At 37.5% G+C, this 23,945-nt stretch overlaps 2 protein-coding genes and 1 long non-coding RNA gene across 5 annotated transcripts; 1 reads left to right on the top strand and 2 right to left on the bottom strand.

The window, feature by feature from the left end:
- Positions 1-1,340: 1,340 nt before the first annotated feature.
- Positions 1,341-7,887, bottom strand: LOC103426023 (cytochrome b561 domain-containing protein At2g30890-like). 3 transcript variants are annotated; one of them, XM_070817590.1, is made up of 5 exons: positions 7,330-7,887; positions 7,081-7,245; positions 6,370-6,518; positions 5,540-6,071; positions 4,146-4,277 (listed from the first exon to the last, which is right to left on the bottom strand). In XM_070817590.1, the coding sequence occupies exons 1-4, from the start codon at positions 7,459-7,461 to the stop codon at positions 5,759-5,761; spliced, it is 759 nt and encodes a 252-aa protein (XP_070673691.1). In that variant the 5' UTR covers positions 7,462-7,887; the 3' UTR covers positions 4,146-4,277; positions 5,540-5,758. The 3 variants fall into 3 exon arrangements, with proteins under 3 accessions (XP_070673693.1, XP_070673691.1, XP_070673692.1); XM_070817591.1 differs by having other exon boundaries at positions 7,081-7,242; positions 7,330-7,611; XM_070817592.1 differs by lacking the exons at positions 4,146-4,277; positions 5,540-6,071 and adding an exon at positions 1,341-1,648 and having other exon boundaries at positions 7,330-7,611.
- Positions 4,292-5,214, bottom strand: LOC114824025 (uncharacterized). Its single transcript, XR_003772257.2, has 2 exons — positions 4,917-5,214; positions 4,292-4,617 (listed from the first exon to the last, which is right to left on the bottom strand). It is a non-coding gene; the product is annotated as an uncharacterized lncRNA (long non-coding RNA).
- Positions 7,888-17,243: 9,356 nt separating the features above from the next.
- Positions 17,244-23,678, top strand: LOC103405160 (protein VACUOLELESS1). The gene is made up of 15 exons (XM_008344122.4): positions 17,244-18,178; positions 18,358-18,648; positions 19,220-19,359; positions 19,986-20,091; positions 20,182-20,274; positions 20,558-20,647; positions 20,743-20,856; positions 20,973-21,080; positions 21,190-21,263; positions 21,495-21,549; positions 22,053-22,234; positions 22,529-22,658; positions 22,870-22,972; positions 23,129-23,226; positions 23,315-23,678. Exons 1-15 carry the CDS (start codon positions 17,393-17,395, stop codon positions 23,465-23,467), a joined length of 2,523 nt encoding a protein of 840 aa, XP_008342344.1. The 5' UTR covers positions 17,244-17,392; the 3' UTR covers positions 23,468-23,678.
- Positions 23,679-23,945: the final 267 nt, after the last annotated feature.

The raw sequence follows: 23,945 nt of genomic DNA, 5'->3' as shown, positions 1-23,945 counted from the left end.
GTAGTGCCATCATTTCCTCATCCATTGCCGCAGCCCATTTAGGATCCTTCAAGGCCTTCTCAACTCGAGTTGGTGCTTGGAATGCTTCCACATTATTTACCTAGGCTTGACATTCTAGTGCAAGGTTTGAACATGACACATAATTAGCTATTGGATACTTTACTTTTTCTTCAGGAAAAAGCATGTTAGGAGGAACACTACGATTTTGCCTTGGTGGCAACTTATATGTAATCATAATATTATCTGGATTTGTTACATGAGCATCAGTAGTACTTACCTTAGGGATATTCAAAGAAGACATATTGGGTGGCACAATCAAGTTTGAGAGAGAGGGGGTGTGGGTTCGTTAGCTAATGGTTGTTGAAGCGGCGTAACTGGTTCAGCAGCTCTCTGCCGGCACTCTGCATCACACTCGACAACTTGTTGCCGAGAAGACCCAGCTGATTCGGTGCTCGGTGGTTGCATGATACTCCAATTCTCGGCAATGTCTTGCCGAGAGCCACTATCTCCATTATCGGCAGTGCTTTGCCGAGAGCTTTCACAACTTTCTTTTTCAACAAGTGCTCCCCCTGAGTTACATATTTCCAACCACCCAAGATTATCACTAGTATTCTCCCCTTAGTGATTGGAAGGTGACAAAATTGAAGCATCAAAGAACTCGGATTCAGAAAAAGTAACATCCATGGTCACATACATATGGCAAGTTTTAGGGTGGTAACACTTATACCCTTTCTGTTGAGGAGCAAATCCCAGAAAAAACACACCGATGAGCACATGGATCTAACTTACTATGATGAATCTTATGAATATGAACATAGGCTACACACCCAAATACACGAGGAGTAAGAGTATTGGTTGATACTATGGGAACAAATTCTGTTAACATTTGGAGAGGTGTACGAAAGTCCACAACCTGGGATGGCATACGGTTAATCACATACATGGCATAGGTGACAGCTTCAGGCCAGAACCGTTTAGGTACGGACTCACCAATAAGCAAGGCATGGGCAGTTTCTAGGATATGACGGTTCTTTCTCTCAGCAACCCCATTTTGTTGTGGGGTATGAGGACAAGTAATTTCATGTAGAATTCCTTGATCCCGAAGTAAGCCAGACAACTCAGAACCAATATACTTACCTCCATTATTAGAGCGGAGAACCTTAATAATAGAGGAATATTGTGTTGCAACCATTTAAGAGAATGACCGAAACACCATACTAACATCACTTTTATTCTTCATCATATAAATCCAAGTCATACGAGTGCAATCATCAACAAGGGTAACAAACCATTTAATGCCAAACAAAGTACTAACGGGAGAGGGACCGTAAACATCAGAGTGCACAAGATCAAAAGAAAATAATCTATTATTCATACTAGGAGGAAACGAAGCGCGATGACTTTTCGCGAGAATACACATTTCACAATGTAAGTCCGATTCTTTTATTTCATAAAATAAACTAGGCAACATACACCTTAAATAACCAAATGAAGTATGTCATAACCGACGATGCAATAACCAAACTTCTAACAAATTATTGGTATGGGATGCTTGAACTGCATTAGCTATGCCAGGAACGATGTTATCCACATAATATAACCCTTTTCTCGTAGTGCCACGCCCAATTATCTCCTTGGTCTGAATATCCTGAAGCAAACAAAACATCGGATACATAAGTACAACACAATCTAATTGCTCAGTAACTGGAGGAATAGATAACAAATTATGAAACAACGAGGGAACAAGCAGGTAATGATAAAGGCGAAAGGCCGGCGTGAGGTTCACAGTGCTGGCCCCCAAAACCAATGTTGTTTCGTTAGCGGTTGCAATATACTTCCGTGAACTTGTTTTCATGCTAGTAAATAAATTCTTATCAAAAGTGATATGATCGGTTGCACTCGAGTCTAGAATCCAACATATATGATGTTCCATATCAGAGGCTAAAAGAACACACCTTATACTACCTGGAGTGGCCAGGGTTTCACTAAGAGTGGTCCTAGTTAACAAGCTTTGACTCAGATCACTATAGGGGCACGACAGGTATAGCATCCTTGGTGGCAGTGGCAACAGATGCACGGCTTACACTTGCTTCATTAGCGGCTCGTTCTTTGGCATGTAATTTTTTCTTCAATTCAAGGAACCATTTAGGCACTCCATGTTTCTGAAAACATGTATCTTTTGTATGACGGGTTTGCCCACAAAAAGTGCACTTCAAATCATCCTTGTTTTCCCGAATGAATGGCCTAGAATTGGACAATGGTGATGGATTAAAGGGCAAGCTACCTGAAGGTGGCCGTGACACCATAGCCATGTGAGGAGCTTCTCCTTGGTTCCCAACGCCACTACTTCCCATCATAGTTGTATGGCGTTGTACTTCCCACTTAACAATGGAGAACACCCCCTCTACAGATCGTAAAGGTTGAGTTCTCAAAATATTACTATGCATTTCATCAAAATTATCATCAAGCCTTGCTAGGAAGGCATACACACGATCCAGTTGAATCTTTTCTTGAAGTGTCTTTAAGTCAATAACACATTCCATCTTGATTGGTTTTCTTTGATCCAACTTTTGCCAGACAGCTTTGAGATCGGCATAGTATACACCGATAGGTCCTTCTTGGTGAAGTCGGAATTACTTCACCTTCAACTCATAAATTTAAGAAATATCAAACCCATCATAATACGTTCGAGCAACTTCTTCCCAGACTTATTTAGTGGTACGAAGATGAATGAAAAATCCAATGATGGTAGGATCCATGGAATTAATCAGCCACCCTTTCACAATTGCATTCCCCATCTCCCAAACTTCATACTCGACACTGTCCTCCTTGGGCTCTTTGATGCTCCATGTCACAAACCTTTTTTTACCACGTCCAACGATATGCATCTCCAACACCTTGGACCAAAGAGGGTAGTTTGATCCATTAAGTTTTACAGTACTAGGTACGGCCGAAGCATCACTCTGAATAACCACCGGATTGGCAACTGAACCGTGGGTAGAGCCATGCGCCTCACCCTCCAATTTCAATCCCAACTCCCCCTATCACTTGTCATTGATCACGGTATCACCCAATACATAGTAGCACGCATCAAGTAATTGACTTTGCTGCAAGGATGCACCAGGAAAAACAGGAAAAAAAAACAAAAACAAAAAACTTGATGTGTGTTTCCCTTTATAATAGCAATAGCACAGCACACAGAGTTTTGGCAGTAACACACACACACGGCAGCCTTGGCTTGCTACAGGAATGCAGTAAAGAACAACAGACTCGCTATTTTGTTTTTTTCATGGCAGCAGCAATAGCACGACGGGAGTCTTAGGGTTACAGTTAGGCTCCGATGCCAAATAGAAATTGTACGGCTTAAATCACCATGCATTTCATATTCTGAATATATATACATAATACAATCATGTTCTCCAAGGAAACAATAAAGGACATAATATCCTTCCTAAAACATGTGTAACATCCCACATTACCTAGGGGAGTGGATCATGTAAGCCTTATATGTATATTTCCATCTTTATGCTTTTTGGGAGCTCACTGGCTTCGGGTTCCATCGGAACTCCAAAGTTAAGTGAGTTCGCGTGTGAGCAATCCTATGATGGGTGACCCACTGGGAAGTTCTCGTATGAGTTCCCAGAAACAAAACCATGAGGGCATGGTCAGGGCCCAAAACGGACAATATCGTGCCACAGTGGAGGCGGCCCCCAAGATGTGGTGGGAGCCCGGTCCGGGATGTGATAATTTGGTATCAGAGCCAATATCTGGTCGGATATGTGCCGACGAGGACGTTGGGCCCCTAAGGGGGGTGGATTGTAACATCCCACATTGCCTAGGGGAGTGGATCATGTAAGCCTTATATATATATATATATATATATATATATATATATATATATATATATATTCCTATCTCTACCTAGCACGAGGCCTTTTGGGAGCTCACTGGCTTCGGGTTCCATTGGAACTCCGAAGTCAAGCAAGTTCGCGCGAGAGCAATCCCATGATGGGTGACCCACTGGGAAGTTCTCGTGTGAGTTCCCAGAAACAAAACTGTGAGGGCATGGTCGGGGCTCAAAGCGGACAATATCATATTACGGCGGAGGCGGGGCCCGGGATGTGGTGGGGGCCCGGGCCGGGATGTGACAACATGACTCTAATAATTACAAAATATTTACATTCATTTTCTCCTAAATATTAACTTATCCCAATAGAAATCTTCATCCCAAGTCCCAACACCCAATGTGAACATGGTTCACATGCTATAAACACCTACTATTCCTAGTAGGGCTGGGTTCGGTTTGAAACGGTTCGGTTTTTAGTCAAAACCGAAACCGAACCGAAATTTCAGTTCAGTTCGGTTCGGTTCAATTTTTTTCGGTTTTTTTTCGGTTCGGTTTTTTTCGGTTTTAATTTTTTCGGTTCGGTTTCAGTCCGGTTCGGTTTTTTCCATAATATTTTTTTTTTTTTAATTTGGAACAAATCTGCAACGATTGATTGCGAGCACTGAAGATGCAGAAACTTATTGGGTGTTGGTGCAAATGAATATGAACTGTAACAAATCTGCAAATCTGCACTGGAAGAAATCTGCAAATGAATACGAACTGGAACAAATCTGCAAATGAAAACGAAAATTACAATATAAAATCCCAAATCCCAACAAATCTGCAAAGATTATAACATGCAAAATCCCAACTAATAATTAAAAGAAAAACCCATTTTAATTCAGTAAATCACAATATAAAATCCCAACAAATCTGCAAATGAATACGAAAATTACAATATAAATTCCCAACAAATCTGCAAAGATTATAACATGCAAATCCCAACAAATAATGAAAAGAAAAACCCATTTTAATTCAGTAAATCACAATATAAAATTATAAATCATATTAGTTTTGATTCGAAAATTACCTGTGAGAGATCGGAAAACCCGGATTCGAATCTTCCAATTTAGAGGGGGTTCTGATTCGAAAGGGGCGAGGGAAAATCATGGTTTGGAAGAAGGAATCCGTGAGGAGGACATGAGAAGACTGGAGAGAGAGTGATTTGGAGGAAGAGAGGAAGGAGAGAGAGAGAGAGAGAGAGAGAGAGAGAGGGGCTGAGGAAGCAAAAGGCAGAGAGAGGACGCAGCGGAGGAGTGTTTGAAATCTGAAATGGGAAGTGAGATAAAGTGTGAGACGGCTAGGGTTTGTAAAGTTTAAGAAATTTTATAAAGCATTAAATACAAGAACCCTATAAACATTGTACTGGTACAATAATAACAACTCAAAGCCCACAGTCAAGTTGGCTTGCAGCAACTAATCCTAAGCTATAGGGAAGGGGTTCAAACCCCGGCGCCTACATGTTGTTTTAGAATTTATATATGATTTTTTTTTTCGGTTCGGTTCGGTCCGGTTCGATTTCCGGACCTCAAAAACCGAAACCGAACCAACCAGATTCGGTTCGGTTCGGTTTGGCAGTTTCGGTTCGGTTTTTTTTTCGGTTCGGTTTTTTTCGGCTTCGGTTCGGTTTGGTTTTCGGTTTTTTGAACCCACCCCTAATTCCTAGAGAAGAAGTGAAAATGATTCTAGCAAATCCTGTTTTCTCCTTCTGCACTCCTCCTTTTGTTTGTCCATCGATTCTCCTTTTGATCTATTCGAACTGGAGGAGTACAGGGAAGAGAAAGGGACTGAGAAAAGCAAAGAAAAAGGAAAGAAAAAAAAAAAGATTCCATGTTAGTTAAAAACTAGCCAGCCATTTGGTCATTTGCCTTCTCAGCTAGAATCAGTCACCGACTGCTTTTGCTTTTCAATTGGCAAAAGCACTTGATCCGCAGTGGGCCGTACTGGTTCATTGCCCAGAAGCACTCCTTGCTTTTGGATGTACAACCATTTGTCTTGGAAGAGGTAGAAGAAGGTGATGGCACTGACTTGAGCAGTGAAAATTATGGTCCAAAGCTTTATGCCTTTTGAGGTCTTCTCGTGGTAGGCTTGTAGTCCTGTGTATATGTTGAGGACCCCAAGCAGAGACATTGCAGTTCCAAGTATCCAATGTACAGAAAACCATATGCTTCTTCCCTTGGATCCCCTGTTTAGACGATAAAAAGATTCAATTCGTAATCAAAATCATTTCGCCTTTTGTTTTCTCCCACACATTTATTGAACACTTCTATATTTTTTTTATAAGCGATATTCTAAACTATTTTAAACTACAAAAATGGAGAGCAAACTCTGACTCAAAAGAGTGGACAAACCATTCTTGCCAACTAACCTGACCCGCTTATACATAGTTTTGCTCTATCGACAACCACAATTCATAGCACCCGAAAGAAAAATTTACTCATTTTATTATGTTTTGTTAAGGACATTTGGACTTGGTAGTTTACCTCTGTGGCCTTACAAACCCAATTAGGGCCTGCAACCATATTAGGCCATATAAGCCTATCCCAACCCTTTGGTGTTTATTGTTGAAGGAGTTGTTGAAGTTTCTGAAGGACATCACTGCTCCTGCTGTTGCAAGAAGGACAGAGAGCATCTGTTGAACAAAAACTAATTAAGCATGAACTAATCAAAGTCATTTGGTAATTAATTGAATCAAAAGCCACTACATATGATTAGGGAATGCAGCACCTAACACTAATTATGTTCTACAGACATGTGTTAATTAAGTTAATTTAAAAAAAAAAAGTCAGAATCTTCGAGTTTTTAGTGACCCAGAAAATTATAATCACACTCCTCTCTTGCTTTCTAAGCATTAATCATAATCTCCTTTAAAGAAAACATATTTTTATTTTTATTTCCTCTCACCATCTTTGTAAGTCAAAGAAGTGGGGCATCTGACCCTAATAAATTAAGCTTGTAGCATAAATAATGTAGTCTTTTTATTTGTTTATTAATATTATAAAGATGGAAGAGTTTGAACTAAGAAACATTAGATTAAAGAGAAAGACTCTATTCGTTACGACAATTCACCACTTGCAATATTAATCGTTTATAAGCAAAAGAATTCTAAAACTATTGAATAGTCTAAATCAATGTCAATCTAGATTATTGGAGAGGAGGATGATAATATAACAGTAATTAATAGATGAACTTACCTCTGATAACCCATGAACATAGAAAAGAATTCTGAGCCTTCTTCCACATTCCTCTCCGTGTGACATTCTGATAGCAAGTATTCCTACAGGCATCAAGAACCCCATTGAAGCCCAAAGAAGAAACCCGTGGAGTCTGATTTCCGATGACAGTTTGTGACTCATCTGCTGTAAAAATCATGCCCCAAAATCTGAGATATGAGCATTTCAATTCCTTCACAAAAAAAAAGGTGGCATGAAATGGAGTATTACCTTATGAATGTTCTCTTTGTGACTGCCTGCACCTTTCATTTGTTCTTGGGACGAGCTTACGAGCGGCGAAACAAGGAAAAGAAGAAAACTTAAACGAATGCAGAAGAAACCCAATTTCTGTAGAAACCCCATCTTGCTTTCTCTACGAAAAATGAAGAAAACAAACCCTAAACTTAAAGGTATTTGGAAAAGCTTTGTATTGCGGTGAATCTTTGGATGTCAGTTGCAGACAATATGGTCTAGTGCTTCACAGCACTTGATTGCCTCTCTCTCTCCCTCATACCCCACTTCAAAAAAAAAAAAAAAACAAAAGACATGTCAAACTGCAAGAGAACAAATTGATCAAGAAAGATGCTTAAAAAGTTCGTGAGTTTATTCTTTCATCTGTTTCATTCGGCTTAAAAGAATGCAAAGTGGGATTCTTTGATGTTATAGTAATACGGATGGGAATTGCATGGATGTTGATGGTCTAAGTGAAAAAAGGTAAGAAAAGAAAGTGGAGGGTAAGAGAAATAGATGTTTCAAACTTGTGGGGGTTCCATTTGGTTGATAGTGGAATTTCATCAGAGCAAAATGAACGTCAGGTTTTCAATGCCCAAAGAAAAATATTGCATTGTGTGGGTTCGCTAGTATACTTTATCTTCTGCTCTCCACTAACCAGTGGTGTGCTTGTACATAACTCACGAGTCTAACATATTGCACCAACTCATCGAAAAAAACAAAAAACTTTTCACACTTACAATCAAGTATTCTTCCTGCACTCGAAGCTTCAAGTTCAAATCCTCAATCCTTCAATATTGTTGTAAACATGTGTTTGTACCATACTTGACCAGCACCGGTCAACATTATACCGTCAAAGACCCAGAAGAGTTTCCCTACAACCATGAGGCCAATCACAGCGCGACACGTGTCGACATCAGAAGCCAATCATAGCGCGACACGTGTCAACATCAAAAGCCAATCACAACACGACACTTGTCAATGTCAGAATGAAACTAGAAACGCTCTTCTATAAATAGAGATCATTCTCTCACAATTTTTCGTAATGTCATTTGTACTAAATCATTCACTTGTACTCACTAAAGGAGAGCTTGAACCTATGTACTTGTGTAAACCCTTCACAATTAATGAGAACTCCTCTACTCCGTGGATGTAGCCAATCTGGGTGAACCACGTACATCTTGTGTTTGCTTCCCTATCTCTATCCATTTACATACTTATCCATACTAGTGACCGGAGCAATTTAGCAAAGGTCACAAACTTAACACTTTCTGTTGTACTAAAGTCCTCGCTGATTTTGTTCATCAACAACATGAAAATTTTATATCAAATGAAACGAGAACTCGTGTACAAAGTAGATTTGTATTGATTTGAATTTGTAGGGTTACAATCTCTGTTTACAATTTTCCTCTGATTCAGTCTTCAAATTTGATTTAGATGGTTAATTGTTGGTCCAAGGGTCGCGATGACTTGATCTCGGGCAAACGATTGAACGATTGCTTCAAGTTTTGAACTATAAACGATGTGTGGATAGTCTTCACCTCAAAGTTGCGGCAAAGGTAGTGTTGATGTAGGATTTCGTTGATTCAAGGGTCTTGGCGACTTTATCTTGAACCGAACGTTGTTACAAGTTTTGAGCTTGCAACAAAGTCTTGAAGGAATTGGCACAAATGCTTGTTGATTCTTCAAGGGAGTGCTTTGACTTTGGTTGAAAGAAAGCTTCGGCTGTGGTTGTATGTTCTTCGAAGAGAGCTTTGGCAGCGTATCAATCTTCAAAGATTTGGCAGAGTTTCTCCTTTTGTGAGAATTTCGACCCTTCAATATAGAAATTGTCGACCTTATGCTTGTCTTGGGACCTTGTATTTATAGACTTCTCAAAGCTTGACTTTGGATGGATTTGGCTTTGATTTGTGTCTTGATTCGTCCATGGGAGAATCTAGGCATGTTTTGTGTCTTAATTTCAGCCACTTTCCCTTGCTTGGCCGAATTATAGGGCTTTCTTGCCTATTTTGTGAGCAATCTTCAATTCTTGCTTGTTTTGTGAAGATGCTTTAGCTTTCTTTCCGGTTTTTGGAGCAATTTGGATCCCTTGCCGTTTTTAAGGAAGCTTCCTCCCTTTTGCCGAATTTTAGGAATGCTTTTGAGCTTCATTTGCTTGATTTGTGCCACATGTCATTGATGACTTGTCCATTTGTGATGAGTCATATGCCACGTGGAGCTTTGTGATAGATCATTTGCATGCAACGAAATTTACACGTCTACAACTGTTTTGTATACACCTAATATAAACAATCAGTAAACTTGCTCCTTTTATAGTTTAATTAGCACTAAAATATCATCATTTACAATGTAGGAATATTAAGGAAGAGAAAAAAGTTTTTGGACAAGTTACAATATTTTTTTTTCATTAGTGCGCTTAAGTCTGGATTTTGATAACGATTATCAAATATCTTACTGCGGACTCTGACGAGGATATGTTAAGCATGGTCTACTAATAAACACAATGATATTGTTTCAACTTAACCATCTGCACAACTCAACAAGGATTGAGTTTTATCTTAAAAAGACATCGATATCATTAGAAGTGGAACCATTCATTCGTAAATAATAATATATTCTATCAAGTTTTCAATGTGGGATTGCATTCTTCGTATCATTCTCTTCTACATATGATCCAAGCTGTTAAAATGATAAAAAAAAATATATATGCATACCACACTGAATTGAACCAGTGTTACACACTTGCACTTGGAATTAATCAGCGAATACTGGATACAATGGATGGATCTTCTCAGTATATTATGAGACAAGTGGACCAAGACAGCATGTAGCTCTCATCTCATGCATGTATACTTTTTGATAAAGTGGGAAATCTAATCTTTGATTGCATAAAGAAAGATGAATGTGTGTGTGGTCCTCCCTTATCAAAAACAGCCACCTCTTGATTCCTTGAGTCTCATGATTACCATTTTGTAACTTATACTTGTTCTTGCATGTTTGAGTCACACAGACCCTTATCGTATTAGTGGGTAACCTTAATCAACAATCTAAACCATATAAATTTTAGGGATGGTTTGAAAAGTGCTTTTAATTGACTGAAAGCACTCTTAGTAAAATAATATTTTTGGGTCTTGAATTGCTTCCTGCAAGAAGGACCGATTATGTGCTTCCAGTAGGAAGCTCTTCCAAGATTAACTTACAGTTTACTGATGATTGGTTTCATTAACATTTTCTCTAAAAAGACATTCCATTATTTAAATGTACTTTCCAAACAAGCCATTAAACCATAAAAGCGGTTTTGCTTTATGTATTATTTTCCTAATAAAAATAGGAAAGAATTAAGCAAGATTAACTCTACATTAATAGCCGAATGCGAGGTGTCTACCCGTAGTATGCGTTTTTGCTGTGTGTTTCTGTGGGATGGGAACTAAAGTAGAACATAATGCACATTATTATTTTATCTTTATATTAGTAATAATTAGGGATGGGCAAATACCCATTGGTTATGGGTAACCGCGGTTACCCGCCCATTTAAATTAAACGGTTACAGTTATGGGTAACCGTTTAGATAAATAAACGGTTATGGATATAACAGTTTACCTATAAAATTTAAATGGACGGTTATGGGTATTAACCGTAGTTATAAAAGGGTAACCATTTACCCATTTATTTTATATATGTAAAACTAACACGGACCATGTTCTCGATCCAATAATACTTAGCACCCAATAAATTAGCAAGGAATTCATCGGTCATTCTCTTAATAACACTGCTACAGGAATGATAATTCTCATCATCAAAGAATTCGCCAAATTAATTTAATTTAAATTCTTTGCTGGTAACTGTGAAATTGACATAAATCCTTTAACAGAAATGTCTTCTAAACAATTTTGTAACCCAATAATACTTAGCAAATATTATATTTACCTTCATTGGTAACAGTTAAAAATATCGTCCGTAAACTATTATTTCAATTATTGGAATGGTATAAGGACTTAAAAAATTAAAATACGGAAATGTATGATGAATGTACCTATAACGGTGTTTAATTGTCAAAAAAAAAAAATTATGACAATTTTTTATTTATTTTCAAGTTGTTAAAAAACATGTAAACGGATGAAAAATTGATAATGGTAAAAAAAAAATAAAGAGGTTAAAAAGGGTAAATAGGTAAACGGGTATTAAATGATTACGGTTAAATGAGTATGGTTAACCATTTATAAACAGTTATGGGTATGTGTATAATCGTTTAGACAATTACCCAACGAGTAAACGGTTATGTGGGTATGAGTATAAACGGTTATAAGTAAATAACCGCGGTTACGGATAAATAACCGCAGTTACCCGCCTACCATACCCGTTGCCCATCCCTAGTAATAACAATAAAATTGGCTATAATTATTAGAAACTTTAAGCTAAATCAAGCCAAGAACATTGTTTATGATAACTATGAGACGCCCACACACACTTTGTGTAAACAATTTCATTTTGTTTTGTTTTTTATTATGAAGTGGGATTAATTTTTAAAATTCTAAAAAAAAAATAGTTATGAAATTGGGATAATGATGAGTAGTTTCTTCTAACATGGGAATATTTTTATTTTATATTTTATTTTTAAATAGGGCATGTTATACTAACCTGGTTGTGAGGTTGCTGTAAAAACAATAACATTTATGTTCATGTAATTACTAAATTGCCTATATTTTTTACTTGAGTTAAGTTTCGGTGAGGGGATTAAAATGGAATTTTTTTTAAATTTTGGTTGACAACAAGAGCTTTATTAATAGATAGTGTAAATTGATTTTGGGATAAAAGAAATTCAAGTTCTATGATTCGTCACATGATTGTACGTACACCTCAGGGAGTAAAAAATCCATAAGAGGCTATAAGTAAGAAGCACCATGATGAGATATGCTGTTCCATTTATCACATCAGCCAATCATTAAAGTTACTAACGTTGTTGACTTGTCACATTTGATTTTAACAGCATATATTATCCACTTAGAATATTAATCATGCCATGGACCTAGGAACAATAATATAAATGCATTAGTTAGTGTTTTGGGAAATAATTAATTAGCTTTTTTAGTTAAAAAGTAACATCAAAGTTAAGTCCTCATCTTAATTCCTAAAGTAGGAATGCGCCAATGATTTTATTCAGATGGATAAACCCATCCACCCTCAGTCAAACATCGTGTTTTAAGATTCCTTGATTGGAGTTCTTAACAACATCCGAGTTTATGGTTTTTTTAAGATGAAGATCACCTCCGATGTCAATCATGCGGAGAAAAAATCTTTTTGGATAAATCTGTTATCTATCTCATATGAAAGAATGAAACATCAATTTTTTTTTTCACCCTTGCACAAGATTAATTGAAAAATTGGCCAAAATTATAAAGAAACGTTGGATTTGCACTTCAACCTTTTGGATATTGTTCAATCTTCTGTTCGAACTTTTCATTTTGTTTTAAGCCCCCAAAAATTTCAATTTCATGTCAACCTCCTTTCAACCGTCAATTTTGTCACGTGCAATGAATATGACAACTTTTAGGAGCATATATGTCAACATGCTATATTTACTAGGAAAGTTAGTAAATAATAGAAATTTTAATAATTTTTCTAAGAAAAATTTAGGAGGAATTGAAACTTACACATATCTATAGTAAATTTAGAGGCTTCTTCTTTCATATGAAATAGACCAAAATGATTCTCAATTTAGCATGGTAATTGACAAAATGAACAATTGAGGAGACATTGACAAAAGTTGAAAATTTAGGGTTCAAAACTAAATGGAAAGTAATAAAAAGTTATCTCCCTTAGACCTACTCCAACCCTGGGCTAAATGCCAAATATTTAGCCCAAAATTCCCCCCAAACACCCCCCAACCCAAGCTAAAATATTGGGCTAAAAGGGGAATGCTAAAGTTGGGCCAAATTCCCCCCCAAATTCCCCCCGGGCTAAATGCGAAATGTTTATCGGAATTTAAATTTTTTTAGATTAAAATGTTCATAAAATTAATTTACAATAATCTACATATTTATTTATTTTTAAAAAATTGATTTAAGAAAAAAATTTAGGCTAATTTCATTCTTTAATAATTCCGGGCTAAAATTTTAGAGTAGAAGGGTTGGAGCAGAAAAGATGTTTCTGGGCTAAAAGCTAAATTTTCCGGGCTAAAAAATTTGGCTTTTAGCCCAAGGGTTGGAGATGGTCTTAGTGAGAGCTTTTCTCTCCTCTTGTGAGAGTTTTTCTCCGTCTGTGTGAGTGGTCTTCACTTTTGTCGATTCGTGTCGTCCCCAGCCCTAGTCTTCGGTCCAACTTCACCTTCACTCCTACACTCCATCACCATAACCCTATCCCTTTCGACCCCCTCATCGACGACACTGAGCGCCACCGCGATTATCACAAATGGGAGCAGCATAATTTCAATTATGCCTTCAACGCCTTCTCTTCTTCCAACAACCCGAATCTTAACCCCCGTCGCCAATTCATGAACGCATAAACTCTTTCCAAATTGCATCAATTCTCTATAATCTTCAAACCAAATTTGCAAAAGGAAAATTTTAAGAAAGAATCACTAAATTTATCTTAGGGTACAGAAATTTGGATTGGAAGGTGGATGTTTGGATTGTGAGAGAATAAGAGGTAGGTAGGTTAGGGAATTTTATTTAGACATGTCTGTTGGATTTACCCACCAAATGAAGAAGACGACCTCTTCTTTAATTTTTTATTTATAATTTTTACTTCTTCCTAGTATCATTTTTAGTTTTAAATATAAAAATAGTTTTTAAAGTTAATCCACATGTCATTGTATGATTGTATTAGTGCCCATGTGGTGCCACGTCATCTCACTAGCAGAGCAATTGACAATTTTTCACATAAAGACTAAAATGATTCACGATAGACAAATTCAATGACACTATTATTGATTTTCAATGTTAAGGACCAAATTACGAAGTTATGTCAATGTCACGAACCATTTGGGCTTAAAAGCCTTTAATTTATTTGATTATTAAATTTGAGGTTATTTGCGTCTATTTAAGTAGAATTTTGAATATATTTGAGAGCTTTTATAAAAATTGACAATTTTGAAATTAAGGGTTAATTTTTTACTATATTTGATAAATACTCTTTTTAAAATGTGCCACAAAGTCTCAATTTTTTCATATTACACATCATATAATGAAGTTGCTTCAATTTATGCTTTTAAAATATCTCCAATCATGCTCTCTATTTTATAGCAAAGTTTTAGCTAAAACTATCAAAATGTTATTTTAGGAGCTCTCTAGAAAAAGTTGTATACTCCCTACTTTAGAGAGTTATATAATGACTATAAGTCAATAATTAGTCAATAAGAATTAATTATCTATTTAAAAAATATATTAAAACAGTTACCATTAGTTATGGAGAGCCATTTGGAGCTCTTTTCTCCCTATTTATATTTAGGAGCTTCTAGATGAATCCTTATCTTAAGAGGTGGGTAGAAAGCATGATTGGAGTTGATTTATTTATATATCCTCTCTAAATTATAGTTAGGGGCTCATAAGATTAATACATACTCCCCTAAAAAAAAGTTTGATGACATACTAAGCATAAAACCTGTATATGGATCAACCTGTAAACCATATTAAAAGGGTAATTTTCACTCACTATCCTTAAGTTTCACCAAAATCACACTTTACTACACGTACTTTTTTTTTGTCTCACTTTCATACCTGATGTTTGATTTTTCTGCCGCTTTTATATTTCTATTAGCCTAGCGGTTAACTTTTCTATTAATTGATGACGTGACAGGATTTTGGCCCACTAATCGTCACTTTATTACTCTCAAGTATAGTGAAATTCTTAATTTGCAATCCTTAACTTTTGTTTTTCGTTTCACTTTTATAACTAAAGTTACATTTTGCTCCCAACTTCATATTACCATTAGCCAACGTGTTTTCCAAGGCCGAAGTAAGACGAATTGGAATACGTATACCTTAGAAGTTCAGTCATAAACTCAACAATTCTGATTAGACTGAGTTGGTTCAAACAGACTAGTGGTGCTACCATATCCTGCTTTGCTGGGCATTGGTAGGCGAAGCCTGCTGACTGTCGTAGATTGACAATTCTTATTCCACAAGTTATAGAAATATGATCCTATTGGGTATTAGATAAGTTTCATATATTATTGGAGATTCCTACAATTTAGGGATTAGCATGCGCTGAAGTAATCACACTCTTAAAAGGACACAATATATAATCCTAGATATCATCTTGGATTCTCCCGGTTTAGTATGGATTCCATATTCTAATAGATCTTTCTCTCGACTAGTATAAGTACACTTATCTAGGGTTCATCTATGGTAACATAATTATCGCATACTGCTTATTCTTTTGTCCACTGTTTGAGTCTAATGTATTGCTTACTAACTTGACCGTCAAAGAGCATTTTAACTGGTACTCCACTGGTACCCAAGGTTAATCATGATTGCTTGTCCCTTTACAAGCCTATAGATTTGCTTAGCTCATTCGTCCACTACGGTGAGCAAATTTAGTTCCAACACTTGGCATCAGGGACTCCATTAAATTGTCATGTGACTCTTGATTGGACAATGACTTTGCAGAGACGTGACACTGTGGACCAAGCGCCACATCGCGCTTTGACTGGATAATGACTGTGTAGAAACGTATTATTGTGAGCCCCGCGAGGTATACAAGATGGTTCAAGTGGAGATTTTGAAATAAGTTTCTGTCAAATTAAAATGTAAGAGCAACATATGCTGCCTCGTGGACAAAACCAAATTATTGCAAAAAAAAAAAAGTTACCGTTTTTATCTTTTGCCAAAAACAAGTTTCAATTGTTTCATATGTTCACGTGGGGCCACACCAGTGTTCTAAAAATTGATCTAGGCGATGAGGGCCCGCCGCAATTTAGTGCAAATCGTTTTGAAAAATCGGTCTAGAACTAGGCGGGTCCTAGGCGGGCCCTAGGCAATTTGATTTATTTTATTTTTATTAATTGTGTGCTTTTTTCATTTTTAGTTTCATGGTGGTATACTTATGGAAACGGTGTACCTAATTTGCAAGGGATGGATTGACTACAAGTTCATCCAATTGTGAAATGAATTGGAGCACTTTTGAGGGGATACATACAAAGAAATGAAATAAACTACAAGGCTAAATCATTTAGTCTATGTCCAATCCAATGCAAGGATCACGAACAAGAAAAATTTAGTCTATTATCCAAGAATACTCCTCATTATGATTATATGCTTACTATTTTTTAAATATTGAACTTGTTGGATGAATGTACTTTGTGTATTCTTCTACTTCTATTTTTGCATCTTTTACATAAATCCACCTAGGCTGCCTAGGCACCGGCTTAGCCGTCTAGGTGTTGGGCCCTTGCCTTTTGCCTGACTAGCGCCTAGCATTTTTAGAACCTTGGGCCACACTGTCACGTTTCTGCACAGTTATTGTTCAGTCAAGTGTCACGTCACGTTTTAACGGAGTTCCTAACGCCTAGGCTACAGAAGTATGAATCTAGGAACAAGTGTAACATTTGGTATAAAAGTGAGAAAAAAAACACTAAGAGCAACGAAATGAAAATTTCACGATATTTAGGAGTAGTAAAGTAAGAATTAGTAGGCCAAAATCTTGCCACGTCATTAGCTAACATAAAGTTAATGGCTAGGCTAACGGAAGTATCAAAGTGGAACTAAAATGAGATTTTGGCGAAACTTGACGGTAGTAAAATGAGAATTAACTTTAAATTAATGATTGTCTCTCTTTTTTTTTTTTTAGATTTTCTTTTCGATCGATTCATAAATAGTACTTTCTGGGCTGCATGAGTTGGCCCATTAGTGTACCTAACTAGTTCCCTCTAAAAATGTATTGGGCTTAGAGGTTGTTATTTCTCATTATTTTATTTTTTTAATTTTTAATGGGCTTAATTTTCTCTCTTGCCATGTTCCCTTGTTCCCGTCAAAGTTCCAGACGGTGAGCTCAAATCATCTCCGCTGATAACCCATCGATAATGCTCGGAATTTAACAAAGACTGTAACTTTCGATCGATCAAACCATGGCGAACGTCTCGGTTGCCGCGGAGTGGCAGCTCCTCTACAACCGCTACTACCGTAAGCCCGAAATCTACCGAATGAGCTGGAAGCACGTAGAGCTCAACCGCAACAAGGTCGCCTGCGCCCCGTTCGGCGGTCCCATCGCCGTCATCCGAGACGATTCCAAGATCGTCCAACTCGGCGGCGAATCGGCCCAGCGGAAGCTCCGCATCTTCAGTTCCGCTGGCCATCTTCTCGGCGAGACAATCTGGAAACACCCGGGCGGCCGATTAATCGGCATGGCCTGGACCGACGACCAGAACCTAGTCTGCCTCGTCCAAGACGGCACCGTTTTTCGCTACACCATCCACGCGGAGCTCGTCGAGCCAAGTATCTCCATGGGGAAAGAGTGCTTCGAGCGAAACGTCGTGGACTGCGTTTTCTGGGGAAACGGCGTCGTTTGTATCACCGAGACGAATCAGCTGTTCTGCATTTCCGATTTCAAGAACCCGAACCCGATTAAGCTTGCCGACCCGGGGATCGAGGACCCGCCGCTCTGTATGGCGGTGATCGAGCCGCAGTACACGATGTCGGGAAATGTGGAGGTTCTGCTCGGGATCGGAGATGCTTGCGTTTTGGCTGTGGAGGAAGACGGGGTTCAGCAGCTAGGGCTGGAGATGCTCCGCGGGCCGATTCAGAAGATGGCGGTTTCGAGAGACGGGCAGTGGCTTGCTTCCTTCACGCACGACGGTCGTTTGTTGGTGATGACTTCGAATTTGAACGACATTCTCATTGAGCAGGAATGTGAGGTCAGATTTTTCCGGCTTTTTGGTGCTTCTATCTGCAATTTTGTTATTCAATTTGTATAAATTTGATGTCTTTCGTTACAGTTTGTTTATGTTTCTCAGTAAAAATTGCTTCTTTGATTTCGTGTTTATTATGGCATTGTTGCAGATTGTAATGTGTGTATTTGTATTGTGTGACGCAGTCGGCTCTTCCTCCGGAACAGCTCTCTTGGTGTGGAATGGACACTGTGCTGCTTTATTGGGATGATATGCTTTTGATGATGGGTCCTAGAGGTGATCCAGTACGCTATTTTTATGATGAACCAATAATTCTTATTCCCGAGTGCGATGGAGTGAGGATATTATCTAACTCGAGCATGGAGTTTCTACAACGGGTGCCTGATTCCACTGAATCCATCTTCAAGATTGGAAGTACATCGCCTGCAGCTTTGTTGTATGATGCTTTGGACCATTTCGACAGACGAAGTGCCAAGGTAGGTCACTCTTATGTTGTTTTGCAATCAAACAGAAATAGATATTCCCCACTAATCAAAACAAAGTGCTAACTGCAAGTACCCTTTGGGCAATCTATAGATAATCCTTGCTGCTTAGAAACCAAGGTCAACATGAAAGTTTGAGAACGCCCCAGCTTTGTGTATCAGCAAAATTCACGATTTAAATGACAAAGTTAAATAGAAACGAATAAATATTTAGTCTTTTTCTCTTCATGGTTCCTGATTTCCTTAATCAAGCAAGTCAATTCTCTTAATTAAAGATGCAAGTAAGCATGCTGTAAACTTACAAGTGTATTAATTCTATTAAATTTGCAACTCGACCTTACATACATTCCGAGCTTGTAATCATCCAGTAGAAGACTAAGAACATGGTTATTGAGTTGCACAATAGAGTGCTATTTCTCCTAAAAAAGCAAACCTATGTCTTTCCCTCCAAAATGTTCACCAAACTACATGATTGATGGTCTTGGGGAAAAGGATGATTGATAAATACCTTGTGCATAGTGCTACAGTTAAGTAGTGGTAAAGTTCTAATTTCATGTTTTACCAGGCAGATGAGAATTTGCGACTAATACGCCCATCCTTGACGGAGGCTGTTGAAGCATGTATTGATGCTGCTGGCCATGAATTTGATGTTCTACGCCAACGAACACTCCTAAGAGCTGCAAGCTATGGCCAAGCCTTTTGCAGGTTTGTTTGGCTCAATATTAACGTAGAATTTGAACTTACCAGAAGTTATTAGTTGTTACCAAAAGAAGGTAGCATTTTCCTTTATCAATTGTCTTAACTCTTTTGCCCTGTCTTTGCTGATTTTTTAATTAGTTTTCCATTTCTAATAAAGTTGAGCTCTTGCTAATAAATTCTTTGTTGTGGATACTGTGTTGCATCGTTATCTGGTCATATTAGAACCTCAAACTAGTTACAATAACTGAAAGGGACTTTTGCCACCATTTTGTATTTATGTGAATGCATAGAGTTTGGGAGATCCAACCTTTCTGTAGAATATGAATGCAAACTGGAGAGACAGTAGGGTTATTTTGAGGCTTTGTTGAGTTTATGTTGTCCATCTGGCACAACAAAATTTCTATAATCTTCTTTTCTCCATTATTCAGTCTCACTGGATGTCCCTGTAGAGTTGCAAACCGTTACTTAACTTTGACATGTATCTTGATGCAGTATTTGTAATTCCTTTTGATTATCCATATCATCCTTCAATCATACAAACTGCGTAGTTCTTAGTTTCCAATTCCATGGTCTTGAAAGAGCATTCTTTCTGATTTCTACTCTCGGTAATGATATCCAGTTGGCTTTGGCAGCAATTTTCAACGTGATCATATTCAAGAGATGTGTAAAACTTTGCGGGTATTAAATGCTGTTCGGCATCCTGACGTTGGAATGCCTCTAAGTATTCAACAATACAAGGTTTCAAAGCTGACTGATCTCATTTTTTCAATTTGCTGACTATGCATGCTATTTTCTTTACATAATACTGAATAAAGTTATTGCTTTCAGTTACTTACACCAGCAGTTCTGATCAGTCGTTTGATCAATGCCTACAAACACTTTCTGGCACTACGGATATCAGAGTACCTTGGAATGAACCAAGTAAGTCCATTTGTTTTGTTCATTTCCTATTGGGTTCTTTGTGATTATGCCTTTGATCTATAAATCAGAATGTGATGTCACACTTTGACTAAATTTAAAAGCAAGGATGCAATTGAGGCGGGAAAAATGTTTTGGAATGTCATATTAAAATGGATTATGTATGCTTGTTTTAGATAGAGTACTAGCTTACTTCTAAAGCTCAATATAGTTTCTGTTTTCTATTTGGAAACTAGAATTAGTCCACTTTTACATGAACTTATCTCCTCTTATTGGCTTTGTGTAGGAGATGGTGATTATGCACTGGGCATGCTCCAAAATAACAGCATCCTTAGCAATTTCTGATACCAATCTCCTTGATATTTTGCTTGATAAGGTTGATTTTTTATCTTCATTTGTTACTGTGTTGTGTTTTCTCATTCTATTTTGTGCAAACAAACCATCTTATTGAATTTTATTTTATATTTTCAGTTGAAACTATGCAAAGGAATATCCTATGCAGCAGTTGCTGCTCATGCAGATAAGAATGGCCGCCGGAAGCTAGCTGCCATGCTTGTTGAGCATGAACCACGCTCCTCCAAACAGGTTATTAATAAAAAAAATGAAAAGATATCAGTATCTTTTTTATCGTGTTTTTTTTTTTTTTCCCTATTATGTAAAGTGACGGATGCATTATATTAATTCTGATTCTTTGAATCCAGGTTCCTCTGTTGTTGAGCATAGGAGAAGAAGATACAGCTTTAATGAAAGCAATTGAAAGTGGTGATACAGACCTTGTTTATCTTGTTCTCTTTCATATCTGGCAAAAGGTAAGACATCTAGAGAACTCAACATTTATTCTAGTGTCTGTTACAAGTTTACACAGTGGAACAAGCTATATTATTCATCTAACAAACAAAAGATCTCTACTGGATGCAGCGACAACCATTGGAGTTCTTTGGAATGATACAAGCTAGAGCTCTGGCACGCGATTTGTTTATAATTTATGCACGGTAGGTGAGGCGCACTAGTCTAAATATTTTCATTACATTGCCATTCAAATAATGGTTTTCTAAGTACTCTAGTATGATGAATATGAGGAGTCACAGGGAGATATGATAATGAAAACAAAACGATGTTTGCTTTAACTATGGTCAAAATTTAAGCTTCTGTTTCAGGTGCATGTGCATGTACACGTGATATGTATATTGCACACATAACAAGCTCTTTCTGGTCTGTATCAGGTGCTACAAGCATGAATTCTTGAAGGACTTTTTTCTATCAACAGGACAACTTCAAGTAGGTTCCGGTTTGGCTTTTGTTTTACATGTATAGATCACATACGTAGCACGTGTTTAGAATATAGACATACATTTTCTTAGATTACAAAAGACATGCATAAAAGCTATATCATACACACTAGATACATGCTTATATTGATATTTACGTGGTGTCCTGTAGAGGGAAAGAAACCATAATTTGGTCGCATATGATGGCATTATATATAGACATTGAAAATGGTAGGTTTGACAAAATTTTAAAATGTGGAGAGGGGTGCAACACAAAGGCAAGTCTACTTTTCTGTGGTGTTTTAACTTACAGAAAAGTATCTTATTTAAAACCTTCAAGGGATTTCACGGGAGAACTGGTATTCTTATTTACTAGAAAACCGCAATCCCATGATCAAGTTTCCACCATGTGAAAGTGTTTGTAATCAGTTGTTTAATTCTGATGTGCCACTGCACGAATATCATTATCTCTTATGGATAATTCACAGTCAATATAAAATTCATATCTTGTAGGAGGTGGCTTTCCTTCTGTGGAAAGAATCTTGGGAGATTGGAAAAAATCCAATGGCAAGCAGAGGATCTCCCCTTCATGGTCCACGCATAAAACTAATTGAGAAGGCCCATAATCTTTTCGTAGAAACTAAGGAATATACCTTTGAGTCGAAGGCTGCTGAAGAACATGCAAAGCTTATAAGGTTAGATTTGAGTTTTTTAGTTTCCTGCACTATTTATTGCGTGAAGTATGAATTCTGGGCATGCCATTCATTCCATTAACTAGGCTTCAAGAAATGGCATGCTAATGTAGTTTACAGGAGTGTATTGTAATAGATTATTCCAACTACCTATTAACCACAGATTAATGTTTGAAACTATTATATATGCAATATGTTTTCCTTTTTCTCTATTAGTAACGATAGATTGCTTTAGTTCTACATTTGTTTTGCTGTTTTAAATCCACATTTTTTTCCTGAAAATATTTATTTCTTCAGGATGCAGCATGAGTTAGAAGTCTCAACAAAGCAGGCCATTTTTGTTGACTCGAGTATCAGTGATACAATTAGAACTTGTATTGTTCTGGGAAATCATCGAGCTGCAATGAAAGTGAAAACAGAATTCAAGGTTTGTGACGGAAGCTCATTTCTCCTTCGTAGCCTTTCTTCCTTTGTCCCTCATTTCCTTTTTTTAGCAAAATAGGAACTTGATACTATTCTCATGGGAGATGCAAAACAAAGGAGTTGGCGTCTTGTGTGATTAACATAATCTTGTATTTGGCGTTTCACACATCCGCTGCAATATAGTCCTTTATGGCACTGTTTTGATCTTGTCTCAGGTTTCTGAGAAGAGATGGTATTGGCTAAAAGTTTTTGCTTTGGCTACAATCAGAGATTGGGATGCCTTGGAGAAGTTCTCAAAGGAAAAGAGACCACCAATTGGTAAGGCGTTCATTTAAATATGGAAGTTGGGGAAGGAAAATAAAATGCAACATTTAGAATGTACTTTTGTTTTTCTTTTCCTCTCTTTTCAGGGACATTCCATGGCAAGGTGGCAACCATGCTAAGTCTACCTTTGTTCTTTTGTTTGTACCATAGGTTACAGGCCATTTGTGGAGGCGTGTGTTGACGCAGATGAGAAAGGAGAGGCTTTGAAATATATCCCAAAACTCACAGATCCTCGGGAAAGAGCGGAGGTAACAGAAACCCTAGTCTTGCTATTTAGCAATCGCCCAAATCTTCTTATCATCTCTTTAACTAAGCCCACATTTATTATCTATACAGTCTTATGCTCGGATTGGCATGGCCAAGGAAGCTGCTGATGCTGCCTCTCAGGCAAAAGATGGTGAATTGCTTGGTCGACTCAAAATGACTTTCTCACAAAATGCTGCAGCCTCATCAATTTTTGATACTCTTAGGGACCGATTCGTTTCATAGTTTATCTGCCTCCATCCTTTCCCTTTATCTTTAATTTATTCTTGTTGATCGTGTGTATTGTGTGCATATTCTTGACATTGTACATGACATGATGAATGTGTAAAGGCAGATGAGTTTCGTTTTCATGCATGATGTATTGTAAACATTTGTGAATTGTGGCCATATGTAGCAACAAACGTGATTTCATGGATTTTGGTCATTTTCACCGATATTTCCCGTCCTTTTTTTGGTCGTGTCGATTAATATCACATTACCTAGGGTGCTTTAAACCTCTCCCTTCATTTTGACACTATATGCTGTACTCGAGCTTTTGTATTCCATGATTGGTTTCGGCTTACCCATAACTTTTTATATTTTCTGCGAACGGCTGAAAGAGCAGGTCGACCTTCTCATCACCCACATTGTCAAGAGATGGCGGGTTCCACTACAACCAACAACAATAAGCATTAGATTTTCATGTCTTTAGAGATGACTGTGT

This window comes from Malus domestica, chromosome 17 (assembly GCF_042453785.1).
Source record: "Malus domestica chromosome 17, GDT2T_hap1".
Lineage (NCBI taxonomy): Eukaryota > Viridiplantae > Streptophyta > Magnoliopsida > Rosales > Rosaceae > Malus > Malus domestica.
The sequence above is the reverse complement of the archived record's forward strand: the minus strand, read 5'-3'. Positions and strand labels throughout refer to the sequence as shown.